Here is a 19201-nt window from a genome sequence, read left to right on the forward strand (position 1 = left end):
CAGCTATCATCGAGGCAAAACCCCTGGACCAACTGGTGGTACTCCCCATGATCCTCCCTCTTTTTTAGGGTCTGATGTACCCACACAGATCTCCGTTCCGGTAGAAGTGACAGAGGAGAGCAAAGGTAGGAGGGCTGATGTGTGTGAGGAGGGAGGACACTCGGCACTGTCTGCCTTCTCCTCCTTGATCTCTGGCTTGACCGTAGTTTCCTGGAGAGAAGCTGTAGAGGAGCTGTGTTCAGGCTGAGATACCACAGCTGTGATGATATACGAGTATAACATCACGAGCTCGAGTGTGATATTGCTTAATTAACACAGTGTCAGCCCCTGCCAGTTAGCCTTCAAGCTAATAATCTAACAAACATTATACAACAATTAGTTCCGGCCCTGCAATCTGATTGGTCGAGAGACAGTAAAACCGTGATGATATTGGAGTACAACATCACGGTTATTTCACTGTGTATGTATCACTCCGCCTCACAGCTGATTGCAATCAACAATCAAATCAAAACTGACGGTTAGTGTCAGTTAGGTCAGCAGTTGCGTTGTAGGCTAATTAATTCATCCACTGTCAAACAGCCAAAAATATGGATTTATTTCCTAAAATAAGTTTTGAACTGAACTATGAATGGTCATCAGAGGAAGATGAGGGAGAGGAGAAGCTGAATCCATCTGAGCACACATCCAGGTTTGTCAGTGTTTCATCAGCGGAGCTCAATGACTTGGAGAAAAGCAACATACTGTCAGATCAGAAGGCAGAGTTGGCTGTGCCTGTGAAGCGACAGTCCACCATGCAGTCACCAGAGACTTATTTCACCGGCTGCACAATTAATGGAAATGTGCAGATAAATGTGTGTAAAGAGTAAGTGCCTGGCGCACCATGTCTGCGTTACATAGCAACGGTGACAGCGGAGTCCTGAGGGAACTATTTTTGTTGGCGGAAGACAAATAAAATGCTTAAATTATCTATTTTGTCCTCATTTTTCAGCATTTCTTAATCAGCGTTGCTTATTTAACTGTTGAACTGCTGTATAAAAGCAATATCACACTCGAGCTCGTGATGATGTACTGTGATATTGCTGTGATTCGGTCGTAGGCACGAGGCGGCACGACCGAATCACAGCCGTGACGATATCACAGTACAACATCACGAGCTCGAGTGTGATATTGCTTAAGTATAAAGTAAAGGTCAGGTAAATAATATTTCAAGTGTCAACAAAAGGTGCCCAGCCAGTATTGGCTTACAAGACACTACAAACATAATAAAAAGAAGAGCAATAATATAGTGAGCGCAAAAATATAAATACAAATACAAAATACAAATACACCTCCATGCACATTAAACCATACATTGTCAAAGCAGATACGATCATAGTCCTGCCCCGCAGACATTACTGTTCTACAAGATAACTCATCTGAGACACAGACAGAGTTGGGTATAACGCAAAGTAACGCGTTAGAGTACTTTGATTACTTTTTGCAGTAACGAGTAACTTAACGCGTCACTATTATTTGAGTCACTGCCAGAACTGTACAAGACTGTCTGTTCATGTGCCAGCCGACATGTTGTTGTAGTCACCTAAAAGCGTCAGCAGATGGCAGGAGCTACATTTGAAGCGCCATCAGTAAACTGTCAATACAGTATACTGTATCTTCCACAGGAAGTTGTGACAAATATTTCAGAATAAAAGCCTATTTAGAAAATGGAGGGATTCTCTCAGCTGAGGTTATAAGGGGCTTTTAATTTGAAACAAGTGTTGAGTTTGAAATGACGGTGCGATATGTTAACTTTACAAAGACAACGGAGCGGATAAAAAGTAAATATATAAACACACAGAGGAATTAATAAATAACGGAGCATCTATAATGTAGTCTGTTTCAAATGAAGCTGGGAGCCTCTGCAGTTGTGGTGAGTAAAAGCCCCGCCGCTATTTGTTAATGTTATTACTTTATGTCCGACCGTGAGGATGTACCATTGTTTGCTAGCTTGATGCTAATGACAGTAACGTTAACTCAGCGGGTTGACAAAGTGCCTCTGCTGTTTCACACCATCATTTCCCCCTTTTACTCTGTGTGGTAACATCCCTAGAGGAAATATTAAAAATGCTGGGGTGCTGTTGTCATACAGTTGTGTACGGCAGCAGATCGTTCTGTGTTTCTACTGGTCAAAGTGACGGCTGTGATGGGAGAATTGGATCTCAGTGAGGGGCAAGTGGTCCATAACTTTAATTTTGGAGACAAAGTAATGTAGGCTTAGCGCCCTGTGGTCCATTGCCCAATAGGAAATGTAGAATACTCAAAAGTACTTTAAAAGTGCTTGAGTTACTTTTCTCAGGGAGTAACGTTGGAAGTACTTTTAAAGTAATTGAGTTACTTTACTCGGGGAGTAATGCAGTAAAGTTACTCTTTTAGAAAGTAACGCAGTAATGTACTTTGATTACTTTTTAAAGTAACCCTTACCCAACACTGGACACAGACTATGTCTTTAACACATCAATCATAAAGCAAATAAAAATGCTTATTGCACTTAGCATTCTGATACGTTGGCTAGTTGCTGATTTTGGTGCATGACAGACTCCAAATCTGAGTCTGGGTCTGTACGAGGCACTACACTAACTAACCTAAAACCTTCCGCAAACAGCGGTGGTGGGCTGGGTGAAGGCCAGATCCAGAATTCCTTAGAGAGATAAAGAGTAAATCTGCTTCCCTTTTCAGATTTTTTTTTTTAAATAACTTTTTATTTGGGAAAAAAAAATATTAGACAAAATATTAGAGTTAGTATAAGTAAAACAGTCTGGAGGGGAGCTTTAAGAACTGAGGTGTCATTTTTAGTTGTGGGTATGACAATATCTCAGAATAATGTTTAAGTTTTCAGGCATTTTATTTTATTACGTTTGTCTTAAGGCCATGAAACAGACACAGTCTGAATAAATGCTGTATAAAAAGAGTCCACAGTCCCTTGTCTGTTAGGGTGCAGTGGAAGAGACAGTGTCTGGTTGTTTGCAAGGACAACAAAGTCTGCATCTCAAGGTCAGAGCTCTGTAAATGTTTCATTCAGGAGATGTGTCCAACCACAGGGCAAACACTACATCCCTTCCTTGAACAGGATGTCTCAAGGACTAAAAACTTAAATGTTTGCTGAAAAGTTTTGCAGGGTTTTAGGTAATTTCTCATCAAACAGAGAGTCAAGTTTTTCACGTGTCATCCTTGGCGCATGTCTAATTTATATTCTAGGATTTTCTTGAGTGTCAGCTGTGGCTAACCAACCCTGTGAAGCCCACTGAGCAGGCCTGTCTGACCCTTCATGTAACATCCCTCATAATGAAGATATTTTGGTGCCACTTCTTGGCGAGAGGGCAGTCGGAGAGATGACTTTGATCTCAGCTGAAGGTGGGGGTGTAAAGATCAAGACTGAAGAGCAATAAATGAGCTCTGTGGAGTGATAGGGGCATCGCGGTTCTGTCTCAGTAGACTTGTGACTTCCTGTCGGCTTCTTTTTTTCCTCCCATGGAGCTGCCTCTGCCTGATTGTTTTTCTCAGCTGAGGTAATTCAGGTGCACTAGCCTGGAGCTTCCCTGACTTGTGTTTATTAGTTATTCATTTCCATCAGCCTGAACCGCCTTAGGCAAAGTGATCTGCAACGTGCTCCCTGCTCAGGTGTTCAACAACCCAACTGGATCATCCTTTATCTCCCATGATGCCACGCAGCACACTGCTACTGGGCTCCTAATAGTTGAATGTATGTTTATTATTAGAAAAATCACTGAGAGGCAACGGAGAAAGTTATATTGGAATAAGCTGCAGCTCTCTGTCTGAGTGTTTATTAAAGAATATGAAGAATAAGTATTTTTGAACTTGCTAATCTCACCTTGGAACCATCTTCTGTTTCCGAAATGTCATGTTTGTCTATTCTGCACGTGTCATGGCAGAATAAGTGGATGAGAAATATCTTATATAGTATTTCAATAATACACGTATCGTCAAAGTAATACTATAATTAAAGATATACTATACAGGAATTTTAAACACAACTTTCAAACGTTGTCCCTCCTCTCTACTCCGCTTGTATGTTCACTGCAGGCTACTATTATAAGTGTTACATTTGTTGTAATGGAAAAGCCAATATTTAGCAAGCTAACTAAGCTAACCACTGGCACCTACCTGTCCGACAGAAAACAGGCCAACTCCATGTCACTTTTTATCCCAACGCTCTCCTTCAGTGCTCACCATGGAAAGTGAAAGCTGACCCCAGATTCACTATCATTTTAAAACGAGCTTTTTCAGTTTGCTGTTTCACAGTTTTCAGGGGTGCGTCTGCAGTTTTTGTAGCTTTGTCTTGTGTGCTGCCTGGCTACCTTTTTATAAGTCCTGACCTGTGCGTTGTTACTGGCTGATGGCTACACACCACTGCCCGAAGGTTGCAGCCCAGAAACACCCTGACCACAGCAATATAAGAAGAAAAAATTTGGGCAGATGGCAGGGTCTCTGGCAATAAAGACACTGCTGCAGGATTCTAATGAGTCATAAGTGATCATTGAGAGGGATTACTTTTGTAAAAGTTAAGTCTATCCATTACATAACTATTATTTAAATGGTCTGCCTTGCAATAAAACTTGTAATATCATAATCTAGTTTCATGACAGTGAGTGGGTTTACATGGACAGTTTATTTCCCTTCTCATTCATAATGAAAGTTCATTCTTATTAAAAGTGATCTTGTAAACACCTAATTCGGAATGAAAATGGCCAATGCGATTGAAAATTCAATCCGATGTAAGGGGCTGGAATATTCCGTTTCTAATTCCGAATGAAAGAATTTCTCGCACTTGTATACACTCTTTCCTCTTTAAGTTCATTCCAGTCTTTCTGCGCATGCTCGTTTCGTTGCCCTTCTGGCGCGATGACGTATATAGCGCACATAACGGGCTGAGATAGAGCAGTCGGACTTGTTGCACTCAGCGGTTTCCATTCACCACAGCACGGTCCTCTATGTCCCTTCTTTGACCTTCTACCTCCCTTCTCCTCCTCAACAGACGAAGCATTAGCAGAACAAGGTTGTTGTTGTACTGCTGTTTCAAGAATATAGGCAAAACAAGTCCAAAAAAGGCATTAAGAACGGCGGCGTCACGCATCTTGTGATCCAGAGCGAGGACTACAGTGTTTTCTTCCGGTAAATGTAAACACGTAACATCCGCCTGTCCCCTATCTAATCAGAAACCTTCCCCGCCCCAAACCTTGCACGGACCCAAATACAGGCGATTAAAAGGTGATTAAACTGATCTCCCATGTATACCCTCATTTGGAATGAATATTTCCCATGTAAACTACTTGGAAACTTTAATTCGGAATGATTTCATTTATGAATTATAGTATTTCTAACTTCTGGAGAAAACACTGACGGTAAAGAATGTCAATATTGGATGACTTTTTTATTCTTGCTGTATCTGTTCATGGCAGCTGTAGTATGGTTATAGTTATGGTTAGGGAAAGACTAATTATGGCAGATAATCAGGTTATAGTTAGTGTTAATAAAATGGTGAATGCTAAATTGCAAATTCCAGCCTCTTGCATTAAAGTCAAACGGGCTACGTGCCCATAAACGACCTCAATGGTGTTATTCTCTCTACAGGGCACAGTACTTCCTGTGCTGGCAGAGAATGTTGGCATGTTGGATGTAATTTGTACATAACTCCTAAGGATACTGGGCTGGGCACAATAGCAATATCACAATACACAAGGACTTTTTCCCTCACAAGAGTCTTAAACAGTCCATCCTAAATAGTCCGCAGCAGCATAACATTAAAACACAGAAGACTTCCTCACCATCCACACAGGAGGGTTTGTTGCGTGTCGTCCCGGCCACTTTCCCCGGTAAACAGGAGCACTTGACTGTCTGCGAACGCTCCTCGATGCGATTCTTGTTACAGCATCGGTGGGCGGCAATCACCTCACACGTACCTCCCTCTGCAGACAGACAGACAGACAACGAGGTGCACGGTCAGTTCATGTGAGAGAGAGGAAACATGTCACTGAAAATGAACTGAAGCATACGACAACAGTAACTTTTTATTGACTATACATACATTTTTATCAACATTTAAGATTTGAATAAGCAACAATAGTGTGAATGAAGGATGGGCTTAGGGAAACTCGACTACCTCGGCACGCTGCAGTACAATCATTGAGCACTTACACTGTAAGTATGTGTAACAAATTGGCCCTCGAGGCATCTCAATTATGTCATCTAATTGCCTCTCACTCAGTGCTGGCTGTCCTCACTCCATACCAATCAGCCTATGATGAAGATCACATCATGCACTTGCTGTGTAATAATGTGCCTGTCTTTGCACCCTTGGTGTCTTTCATTTGTTGTCAATATGTGTGTAGCATTTGTCTACGCTTCTTCTCCAGGGAATCCTGGCAGTCACAGGCCTCAGACATAGACTTAGATGGGTGACACCTTTGAGTCCCATGACTGAAACAATACAGTCTTAGGCTATACTACACTAAAGCATTAACTCTGAAGCATAGGTGACATCGGTCAGAGCAAATGCTGTACAATAGGTCCCAGTCTGACAAAAGAGGATGTCAAAAAAATTCTGTGAAAAGAGAAGGCGAAATGTGCCAATGGCGGTACTGGGTCAAAATAACAATAGGGAGGATTGCCCAGGGGAGTGAGAGGGGGTGATGGAGCGGAGGGACATCCTGAAATGAGTGAGCCAGGCACAGAGAGAGCTAGAGGACAAGGTGTGTCTGGCTGCCAGGTACTGGCCATGCCAGTGAGTAATGAGGGAGCCACTGGAAGTGCCCCCTTCACACAATTATAAAGCGTGGGGCTAATGCAGCCAGCGGAGCTGCAGGAGAGAGGCCCTCCATCACCGCTCTCCCCTTTCCTTACGCCCCAGGAAAAACTCTTTATCTTCCCTTGACAGCCACCGCAACAGACACCAGCGTCCAACAATTAAACTGGAGCTCATCCCTGGACAGAGGAGAGGAGAGAAGAGGAGAGGAGGAGGGTTGAACTTATCCTCTCCAATACACAGAATAGAGGATAGAGTGCAAAAAGAAGGGGAGACAACCAAATGCCACATTCCATCTTGTTTGTGCCTTATTTCAATCGGTCGTACCAAGTTTTAAAGAGGGCATCCTTCTGCGGTGAGACGATGCATTTGCTTCCACTGGCATGACAACAACCGGTGTGTGTTTCTCTGGTTGTGCAAATGTTTGAAATGGCTCGGGTCATGAATTACGGAACTGAGCTCCCAGCAGCCTGGACAAGTTTGGCAACAGTTTTCGTCTCCCATTCCCATCAATGTCTGCCGTGGCCAGACCAAAGGCCGCCGAGTTCTGGATTAAAAAGGCAAACATTTGCAGTCCTGCTGGACCGCGCTGTCGTGCAGTATTAATGTCACTCTCTCAGCGCTTGTTGTTAGATATTTCTGGGCAGGAGGAGGCAGAACATAGACTATAAAAGTGAAGAGAAATATCCCCTGAGTGTGCTAAAACCCCAAACCCCACAATGAGTTGGCTTGTTGAATATTTTACTGACAGCTTCCTGACCTGCAGACTGGCTTTCAAGTCAAAGCAGATCTCTGAATAAGTGACGACTTTACGTTGCATCACAGAATACTAAATTGGCTCGAATTCCCTCAGCTAGCTTCAAAGCCTGATTTGTGAGGTAACACTACAGAGGTGTAACCAGCGCACATCTGACAAGGGTCAACAAAAGGAAATCCCCATCATATTAATGTTACTTGTTTTAATGTGATGGAATTTGTCCCACTCTGTGACTTTTGAATTCGTTCTGTCAGTGGGACTTAAGCACAGAAGCGAGTTTGTGTATCAAACTTGAGTCCATTGTCTATATTAGCTCAGACTGCAAATGCTTACACAATTTCCTGTAACACACTGATAGTAACACATAGTCAGGGACAGCTGTAAATGTCTGTACATACAAGTCAACAACACCAAAGCTTCAGTTACATAGAGGTTGTTGTTGGAGGGAGTGTTGGAAAGAGTTTATTAGAAGAGTTATATTTAATGCTTAGGGTTTATAAAGATGAAATTGTTGAACAAATGGTATTGGATGTTACTGGTCAGCTGGTAGGCAGAAAGATAAAGCACCAATTTTACATTAACAGAATAGCAATGTCAAGCTGCTGATTTGAGTGCACTTCCTCAGCTGTACTACAGCCATTCTCTATTCCAAAAGTTGCACAGGAAATACTGTAAAACTTTTGAAGACTTGCAATAAATGAATCATAAGTCATGTTCATCATTTCAGACATACTGTAGTTTAGAAGAAAGTCTGCCACAATGGAAAGGCAGACTAATTCAACGTGTGAGTCATTTCAGCATTAACTGAAAATTTGCCCCAAACACAATTAGGAAAAAAAGGAAATAATGTCTTCTGAAGTTATTATAATAACCTAAAGTAAAAACAGAGCAATGATAACCTACAGTATATCAACCAAGTCCCAGTCTACTGATTTTCAAACTTTACTGAAAGAAATATCAGCCCCTCCAAAATGTTCTGCCATGATGTCACAAATTCAGCCAGTCTGTGTGAATTCTGCATGACCATGCAGATTTGACCCATCATTTTATGTGAGTTTCACTGATCTCAGCCAGTCAGTCCCCTGCATGACGTCCCCCAACTTGTTTCCTTGTTGTGAGGATGCAGACCTGTGCAGCATGAATGTATCACATTTACCAACCAAAAAATACTGCTAAAGGCCGTGCACGGCGATTCCCTGATGTTCTGCACGAAAGCGGGGCTAAACAGTTTTGCACCAGATGCAACCACAAAACACCTTGAGAATGGCTGAAACACATTCACAGCAGGCGAGACAGATCACCATGACAGGCTGCTGCATCTACATCTATTGCAAGTATCGAAGGAATAAAGGTGAGTTAGATTAAATATGCATGGTTAGTGATAACATTAGAGTAGTATAAATCACAAACTAAGAGCAGTGTGGTTTTATTCTTCCCAGAACAAAGTACTTCTGAGTTTAAATACATTGTAAGAAAAAAAACAACACAATTTTCATTTGCCCTGCAGTTTCATTGGAAAAACAAAAAGCCTAAAAGCATTGCAATATGCATCACAATGTTTTAGAAAAGCTGCTGTGAAATCATTCATTTTAGGCTGCAACAATCCCAAAAAAGCTGTTGGTAATGGTTGACCTAAGGCACATTCAATAATCTACTGTATAAAAACGATGCTGCAGTTTCCAAACTGATCATTAGTAATGTGAGGGATACATGGTTTGTGAGGCTTCAGCTTGAAAAAATGACCAAAGTTAAGTTTCAGTGAAATATGGTTGTTTGTTGTTTTACTTTTGGACATTGACTGAATACACGATATTCAGATTTTGATTATTATGATCATTATGATGATTATTATAATTTTTGCCATCAGAATTCCGGATTATCCCTAACACACACACATGCACACAAAAGCACATGCTTGTGTGTGTATCAGCTAGAGGGTGAGGTCCAGCCATCAGCCAGGTGGACATTAGGCGTGATCACTATGAACCATCTGGCATGTGGAGGACAGAGCAGTGTAAATGGCTCCACGATGACTCTACTGGGCCAGTCACGAGAGCCACTTAGACAACAAATGGCCACTTGGACGAGACATAATTTCATTCAGGTAGCTGGGAGCTCCGGGTGGGGTAAATGACCATCCATTATCTGCGTCTGAGTATGTGTCTGGGCCACTATGAGTTTGTTTGTGCGTTTATTTGTGCATACGATATTTAGTGGCGTTCCATAATATATAGACGGTGCGTCTTCTGCTGAAACGCTCAAGTGCACAACAGTAACTGTGTGCGCACTGTGGTGAAGTGTGGGATCACAGCAACTTAAGACTGCAGGTGGTGATGGATGTAGTGCTTGGAGCTTGTCAGGCAGCGAAAGGGGTTAAACCAACCCGCTAAGATGGAGTGGGTGGCTGTGCACTCTAGCCTTTGGTGAGGGGAGGTGAAGGGCATCGATGGGACCACTGACTGGTCATTTTTCTCTTGGCGGCCCACAGTGACAGCAGCCATTAAATGACTGGATGAGGTGATTATGTTTAAGGAAATCAATGCTTCATTGTTTTCAGCTTAGCCCAACGGCCAATTAGGAGCTGTTAATGAGGTAAGGTTGTAAAATGTGGAGATAGATAGTGGGAGAAGGAATGGAAGCTCAGGATAAAAAAGGCATACTTCATATCAGAGTATTTTCTGCAGGGCACTCAGAGGTTAAGATTTGTAGACTGGTAACATTTACAGGCAGCAAAGTTGCACATATACATTAGATTGTACTTACATGAATGCACCATATTGGCCCAAATAAGTGTAAATAATTACAAATAGACAATTAGTGTTCAAAGAGAGTAGCACTGTAACACCGACTCCTACAGAGAGTGTTGCATTACGACTTGTTTGTACCCTTAATCTCGCAAGCCTAAGGTCTTTTTTGTTCCTTCATGGTGTGACTTTTAGTCAGCCCTTAATATGTTTTGTGAGCCCAGTTTAACCCTAAAACTTTCTGGAGGCTTGTGTTCTGCTGCCATGGAGGAAATAAATTTATGATGAGCACAAACGAGTCCAAAGCGTCTCCAGACGTCTTTACCGCAGAAAGCGGACTGTGTGGACCGAATCATCTGTCAAGCAGCCGAGAATTATGGCTGTCACAGCTGATGATGAGCTCAGAAAGACTGCCGGAGAAAGTTATTCTGACTGCTCCAAGAGCCTGACAGAAAAGTGTGTGAGTAGACTGATAGACAAGTTACACGAATGTGAGATTTATATTAAGCCTTAAAGCTGTAGTTGGTAACTTTAAAAAAACTTGTGTCATATTTGCTGAAACGATCACTATATTCACACAGCACTAAATGACACAGATAACCTCTGAAAAAATATATATTCCTCTGCCTCCTCTTTTGCCTTGTAGCGCTTCCAGTAGCATCACTGCACATGAACAAAAACAATCAATTCGAGCCTAGGCGTCTCTAACGCAGCTGTCAATCATGCTAATCACTATTGTCAATCACTAAGTGTACTGTTTAATTGTAACATGACAAAGTTGGTCTGGCTGGAGGGCGGTGCTTGGTACTTCAGTTGACTGTTTCCAACATAACGGCCGGGTCACAAACATTCTCATTTTACAGCTAAACAGTACACTAAAATATGTTCCTGGAAACATTTCAAGTGAGAAATAGGCAATGCAGTAACAGAATCTTCATTTATATTTGATCAGCGCTGCCTGATTTGACAGTTTGACCGCAGCTCACGAGTAGTGATCGACATGACTGACAGCTGCATTTTTACCCTAGTTTCCCTGAGAGATGATTAAAGGAAATGGCCACGTCAGGTAGCCTGCAGGCGTGCTGTGTTTACATGGCAGCTCGCGCGAGACTAGCTGATGGCTAGTGGTGGTGCTAGTTCTCGAGTCTCGCGCAAGTTGCCATGTAAACACAGCATGCCTGCAGGCTAACTGACCACGGTGAGAAATGATGCTATAAAAGTGGAGTAAATTACGTCTTTTCAAGTCAATTTTGCATGCCGCGGTTTCAGGGCACTTGGATTACGATGGACGAGCCGTTTCCTTTAATCATCTCTCAAGGAAACTAGTGTAAAAATGTGTATCATGGAAGAATAGGAATTGGACAAAATTACGCAAACAAATAGGAAAGAAGTCACAAATATCACATGATCCACAAACTCACAGGAAATGATCCACAAATGCACAAATCCAGTTTCACATGTAGAAATGGATCCACCAATGTGTAAATATGACTTCATGTGTATTTGCTGTGGTAAAACTCTTTACATTTGTAAAACCTGTAACTTTTTTTGTGTGAAATTAAAGTACGTGTTTACAGAGTAAGTTATGCGCATCTGCAAATCACGCTGTATTTTTGTGGATATGACTTTGCACAGCACAAATGTAAAAAGAGTGGATCATAGTACACATTTGTAGACTGTCTTGTGTGGGTTACGAATAATAAAGTCCAATAAAAACTTCCATACAAAAACAGGTGTTTGAAAAAACAGGCATCTTATAATTAAGGTTGTCTTATATTTGGGTCGGTATGGTCAACTTAAGATGCTTAAAACCCATGTTGATCACCATCGAGAACCACAACACTTGAATCATGATAGGCTGTGCATAAACTCAAGGTCATGACAAACCCATGACAGTTTATTCGACCAAATACTCTGCGCTCACAGGAGTAAAAGTGACAGTTTCTTTTCATCCTCTGAGTGACAAAGAACGTACTCTGCTTCCGTCTGATCTCTCTGCATCTGGCAATTTTTGACACAAAGATAAATGCAGGTGCTCATGACAATGTCACCATGGGAAAAAACCCAAACAAACAACATTTTCCCACTACATCTTGGCTCGGCTTCAGCGTCAACAACTATAATCTATGCAGAGTGGCCAAGAGCAGTAATCACTGGCTCACCATCAGCAAGCATTTCTGTCACCTCCTCTCTCTCCAGCTCTCTCTCTCACAGAGCTCCTCTCGCTGCTACAGTTATTAAGTAATGACATATGGCCGAGGGAAGGAACACAGCAGCCGGGAAAACTTAAGCCTCTCAAGGACTCGTCATAACAACTTAATCAGTGCACACTCAGGTGAAAATGAGCCGTTTCCGCCTGCATGCTGGAGTGCCTGTTTTGTTTTGCCAGACAGGCAGCTGCTGCATCAACCACAGTCCATCTTTCTTCACCATTTCCTTTTCTGTGGGCTTGTTGTTGTTCCCCTGTGCTTCTGTGTTAGGTGTCTTACCACTTCTAATTGTCAATTTACATCTGAGATGGCGACAGGAATTATGGTTTCCATTGTCGGTAAATAAATGTAGACATGTGTAGAGCTAAGAAATGTAAATTCGACACCGTTCTTATTCGAGAAGCCGAGCGGGAGCTGCATTTCAAATCATCGCTGAAAATGATGCACATTTGAAAGACAAATTGAGACTCTCGCGGCCGTGAGTGAACAAAGTTACTTTGTACCATGCGCCAGAAAAGTCACTTCAAACCCACGTAAAGTTTTATTAAGCATCAGATTGTTTATTGAGTTGTTTTTTTCTGTCAACTTCTCTCTCTGTGAAATCATGCATAATGGAAAATGACCCCCTTTTTTAATGACTTGTGATGCACAGTTTTAAACATAATAAAACGCATCTGATTGAAAAGATGTCAGATATGTCCAAAATTAAAAAAAGCTCCATTCTGTTTGTTCCGATTAGTTTTATGTTGTTCAGATTTGAGGGAAGGGAAAAATAGAGGAAGAATATTAATGATCTGTTTCAAGAAGCAAAAGCATCAAAGTGGCTGTGGGGCAGCTGTCCCACTGCATATATGTTTAATGATGCTCATCAGAATTTAGCTTTTCATTACTTAAACATCAAGTTAGAACTTCATGAACACTCCCCCTGATTACTTAGGATAATGTTTAAACACGCTACAAAGCACCGTTGAGTGGATTCCAAATGGAGGCCTCAGAGGCAGTGCCAGGGAACAACTTTTCATGTCCTTCCTCTTGGCAACTGATACGGTTTATATATTTTATCAGAAATTACACAACCCTCATTTACTGCTCGAAATCCTCTATTTCTGTAACAGGAGCAGTTAATAAAATGAATAGTTTGCAAAGAGAAATCTCACTGCTATATCTTCAGGATTTAGTATATCACATCTGTGGTGCTAATGCTCTCTGAATCACACCTTGTGGAGTATAGAAATGTGTGAAGTAGCAAGAATAAGAGACAGGCAGAGAGTGACTGCGTGCATAGTGCATATATCTGTGCATGTGACACATTACAGTCATACTGTTAAGCATGTCACAGACTGAGGTGTGAACATGAACGCTGACTGTGTGCAATCCACATGAGAAAGAGTCCTTTGTTGGTAAAAGACATGAAGAGACAGCAGTCCTCTTAAGGTTTGGACATGGAGTACTTGTTTTTGCGCCACTGAAGTTCTCCTGGCCTTTGAGAGTAAATCGTCCACTAAGGCTTGAGCCCCAGCAACTTGTTCTCACTCTGAAGCCCTTTCCCAGAGGGCTGACTTCCACCAATGAATAATAAAAGGTATAGCCTCAAGGAGGGACGCCACCGGAGGAGCTTGCACAACTCGCCACTAAAACACTTCTGAAGAAGAAGCAGGTGGAATGCCAGCTTTGGGACGTTTTACAGTGCCGACTGTCTCCGAGAATAACAAACAAATTAATCTCAGCCCTTGTTAACCATTGTTTATCCGATCTTAAAATCGTCTTTGACCCGAGTGTCACTGGTGCATCAGGAGCTGGAGTGGATTCTCCATTTATCAAGCGCCCATCAGCACCCTGTTGCAGTGATCCGCATGGCTTCTCTGACCTCAGCCAGTGTGAAGGCTTCAGGCTGGTTTCTCACTGACCCCTCTGTGGCCTGGATTTCACTTTCCTCCCAAGGCAGCATCACCCACAGTAATGGGAGTAGACAAACAAGTGGACATAGCAGCTATAGTAGCGCCTGGAGCTACCACAAACCTGAGGGAGGGAGGGGGAGATGGGGAGAGGAGTGGGGGAGAGAGGGGAGAAAGACACTCCAGAGCTCAAGCTGACTGACAGGAACCACTGACCCAGCTATAGTGGAGTCACACGAATCAATGTTGTTTTTTTCCCCTCTGCTGGTATGGCTTACCTCTGAATCCAGCTGTAGTTACAGAATACTAAATACTGCTCGACTACAGCGGCTCCAACTTCCAGAAACCTACTCTGAATGGGTTTGATGAATGAGGAGAACAAGGGGGAAATCTTAATATGCAGCTTGTTTTTAACAGGTGTTCTTCATGCAAGGAGACGTGAAAATGAGCTCCAGTTTACTGAATAGGAAAAGTATAGTGCAGCAATTGCACCATTGGTGGTAATAGTCTTGACATCTTTAACAGGTAATTCCATTAGTATGAATAAGAGATGCGAGGTGCTGCTGGCCACGGCCCTGGTCGATTCTTAATCACCTGTATGGGTTTCCTCTCGTGGGCCTGTATGACTCCAATGCTCACATCTTTATGGTTATTAAAGTTAACGATTGCTGCGTGCCTCATTTACCAAGGCTCTATCAATACCAGTTCAGCACCATGAAATTACCCCAGTCCAGAGGGAGCAGCGTGACAAACCGGATTAAGAAGGGCTCTGTAATGCCCTGGCATATATAACTCGCCGTGTCATGGACTCAGCCCGCTGCAAGAAGACCCACTGCCAAGCTCAAGCCCAGTGAAGGGAGGGGCACTTACAGGGGCTGCCGACAACCATTATGGCTTAAATGTCAATTCAAGCTTTTATTACCCACATGGTTGTTCAGAAAAAGCAATGAAAAACTAATAGCTGGCAGGTTAGAAAATAAAAAAATAAAATAAAAAAACATCGCTTTGGAGAAAACACATTAAAAGTTCTCAGAAGTTACCTCACAGATGAATGGAAAAAGGGGGTGATTATGGTAAATATATGCAGGATGTAACCTACTTCTGTGGTCTTTCAGGTGTAAGGATAACTTTGTTGGATACTCTTTTATACGCATGACAGTTAGATTTTGTATGGAGAAGAGCTTCATTGCATTTTAAATGTGGCATCAAAATAAAACCCCGCAGTAAAGGGGAGAGATGGCTTGTGTCCCTTTGCTTACATCGCGCTTATCTTATTTCCATGACAGGAGGGTGAAGCCAGAAATAGTGCAGCACAGTGGCAGTAACACTATTGTATGGAATTTACTACATGCTGTCACAGTCACATAAAAAGATGCATTAGATAAAGTCTACAAACTTCCATTTATCACTTCTTGTTTCATACTTTATCCCTCTCTTCTGCTGTGTGTCTGTACGCCCCTGTGTCATTACAAAACAGCGTGCAGGTATGGCCGCACCTCTCTGTGTTTTACTGCACTCTGCAGTACAGTTGGCGGTGCCTGACCTCCATCCAATGTCCATATGACACAGGTCACTGCTCGCTCTAAATGAGAGTCGGATGGCGAAATGAGAAACTAAATTGTCCATTCAAAATCACAAAACTGACTTTTTGAACGGCACCATAGAGCAGCCTTCAAAAAGGTATCATTCCTTGGTGGGAAACAATTGGATGCTGTGAGCCCCGGAAAATGGCTTGAATAGAGACCATGAGTTTCAGTTCACCTCTTCTAAAAAGGAAAAAGAAAGGGAAAAGTTCTGCAAATGGCTAATAATAAAGTTATGAAATGTTATGTAGGGTTGTTGAGTATTATACATCAGATCTTCTGTCTGGTTTAAGGTCTGTTTTGAATGTTACACAGAGTGACACGGTTGAGGAGGTGTGATGTGCGGAACATGGTGGCTGTCTCATACAGCAATCACGCCACACCGGGGCTTGTGCATGTGGGGTCTGGAACGATATGTCACTCTAGGTTCAGGCGAGGTCTGCCTGTATTACACACAATGCATTATCTAATATGCATAATGCATCAGCAGGCACTTAACATCAAATTATGGATGCATGCGAAAAATACCCAGAGTAGTGTATGTGGAGAAAGGGCACTTTACTGTGCAAATAATCTGTCTGCTTTCTGTAAAGCTGGGCAATCAGGGAGTTGTATGATTTTTTCAAAATCGGGCTCCATATGCAATAAGCATTAATAAGCTCGTATCCCTCTCACTGGCATGTTTGCATGTTTTAATGCTGCCTTTAAGCATTAAGGCAGGTGGCTGCGGCTCACCGTCTGTCTGCTAATGCTCTCTTATTAATACATCTATTTATTTATTGTATTGTAAACACTTGCAGGAACAAACATCATCTTAAATGCGCTAGCACATGTGCTGTATCAACACATAACTCCAGGCTATAAATGTGGCTGGAAAGCTGTGAAAAGCTTTGCCAAGCAACTGGTAGAGGCCCATCTGAGCCAAAGCAGGCTGGTCTCAAGCATGTACAGCATGCGATGTCTCGCTGACTACATATTCTATAGATGTGTCGGATGTTGGGGATTTATTAACAGAGAGCTTACAGCACTTGCTCGTGTTCTGCGATTCTCTGTGGGTCCAGTGTCATGTGCCTGACATGTACATGATGAGCAGTTTTCCACTATGCCCCTTATTAAAACGGATATTGGCTTTTAAATGATGCATTTATGAGATGATAATTGCATGGCAGAGCATTGATCACTTTCACAAAGACCGACTTCCATGTGATGATCAATCCAACGAAGAGCAAAAGGGAGGGAAATCAATGTGCTAAACACTTAGCTCCGCTTTGACAATGCACAGTAACGATGTCAGATGATGCATTAAGCGCTGACCTTGCTCTCGTCAAGGACAGAAGAGTGTTGTGTACAAGACAGGAGCATGAAGCTGTCACCAAGAGCGATATGTCATTGTGGATGAAGACATTTTATTTAATTTGATCATGTCCCTGCCATTTGTTAATGCCTTCCTGTTAGAAGATAGGTCATACACTACAAAAAACACTTGAATCACATTTTTTATCATTAATCATTGATCCATGGATCATATAAAGGACATGGGGGTTATTCCACTGAGAAAACTACCATTAGTTCCACTAATTGCATCGATGGCGATTTTTCTAAGTCTACAGTTCTTACTTTTGTTATTTTATATACAGTATATATTTTGAACTAGGGACGGAGACATGATGATTTATACTGCGAGATTATCTAAATTTGTCAACCATAAAATACTTTGCCATAGTGTTTATAACTTCAATGGGGGGTCCACGACCTCTAGGGAGTCCTCAAAGTTACGGCAGAGGAGCCCCCAAAATATTGTTTGAGAATTTAATTCATTTTATCTTTTTTTTTTCTTCAAAAATTCAAATATATTTGAAAATACATTGTAACATGATTCCAACAAAGTAGTGCAGTACAGTTCACAACAGTAACGTTACCCATGAATCCAATCATGTTAGCTAGCTAATGCTAAATCAACTTGCACACTTATCCATAATAACTGAGAGTGTTAGAACATTCTAATGAGCCATTATGGATTGTAAAGTAACTTTCTGAGCATGACACTCTGACACACCCTACATCGAGGATTTCCACATGTTCTGGTTTTCCCGTTACTGTTCTCTTTTGTTGAGCGACTGCCCTGGAAAATGACTATCCTTTCCCAGGATCTGTTTTCTTGTGAAAATGCACTCCTAATTCAGAATGTCAGAGTTCTAAATAAATCCTGATTTTTCTACTGCTATTCCGTACTTCCCTCTTTACGCACAGCGATGATTGGCCATATGCCTATACTTATATACGAGAGTTTACCTAGCAACTGCTGCATGGGCTGTCGCTGTCTTAGGTAGGCTGTCCAGTCATTTACATTATCATGTGCAGTTGGTAGACTACTGTATTCCCTGCCGTACTGTCAGAGCTATACACTTTATAACTGCCACATCAGAGTACAGAGATTATTTTGTTTTGAAAGCCCCTGACCGGATGTCGCAGTTAGGCTGCTCTCGTGTCTCCTGCTGCTGTTGGGATGATTTAGATGTCTAATGTCAGTTTTGATAAATCACTGCATGAATCAAAAGCCTGGTTCGCTCTGAAATGACTTGACAAAAATGGTTCATAGGTATCTATAAATGTATGTGTGTCCATGGCAGCCAGTCTCTTCAACCCATTACAGACTAACTGGAGATTATTCGTGCCTGTTTTTGTCATCACAGTGGTATAAACCCATACTTGCATTACTCGTACATTAATGACTTTTCTTGTTATTTCAGTAAATGGTAACATGTAGTTATTGAAGATAGACCCACAAATGGTCAAAAAGGAGGGCAACAGCTACGTATATCTGACTGCTGAGTGTTATCAGCTCAGCTGCACGTCAGGGCGTGGCGCAGGGTGGCGAACCCCGCGCAGAGCTAGTTTCGAGCAGCGCAACCCGAGGCGTGCTCAGTTTGGTAGTTTGGCAGACCGAGGTGCGCTGAGATGGGTGTGGCGGCGCAGCAGGGGGAGGTGTCAACAGATCCATCTTGGTGCAGTGACAGTTTCGTGCCAAAAGGCTTCACCGAAGGTGCGCTAAAAGCTCGCCAGCTGAAACCACATCTACTGTCAGCGCAGGCGGAGCGCAGCCAGTGTAAGCCGAAGTTTGGCTGACCGGCGGACGGTGCGCACACGTCACCAAAACCTCACAGGCAGGTTTCCAGAATGTCAGGCACATTAATAATGCAATAAATAGCCACA

General features: G+C 42.3%; 1 protein-coding gene across 3 annotated transcripts in view; it reads right to left on the reverse strand.

Annotated features, from left to right (window-relative positions):
- Positions 1 to 19201, reverse strand: part of LOC125896527 (chemokine-like protein TAFA-1) — a 146169-nt gene that overhangs the window by 25100 nt on the left and 101868 nt on the right. For all 3 annotated transcript variants that reach the window (XR_007450285.1, XR_007450286.1, XM_049589142.1), the window contains exon 3: positions 5823 to 5963. Coding sequence is in view for 1 of the 3 variants with exons in the window: in XM_049589142.1 (XP_049445099.1) it covers positions 5823 to 5963 (141 nt within the window). In the remaining 2 variants the exon portion in view is untranslated. The remainder of the gene's footprint in view (positions 1 to 5822; positions 5964 to 19201) is intronic.

The sequence above is a fragment of the Epinephelus fuscoguttatus genome, linkage group LG1 (genome assembly GCF_011397635.1).
Source record: "Epinephelus fuscoguttatus linkage group LG1, E.fuscoguttatus.final_Chr_v1".
Classification (NCBI taxonomy): Eukaryota; Metazoa; Chordata; class Actinopteri; order Perciformes; family Serranidae; genus Epinephelus; species Epinephelus fuscoguttatus.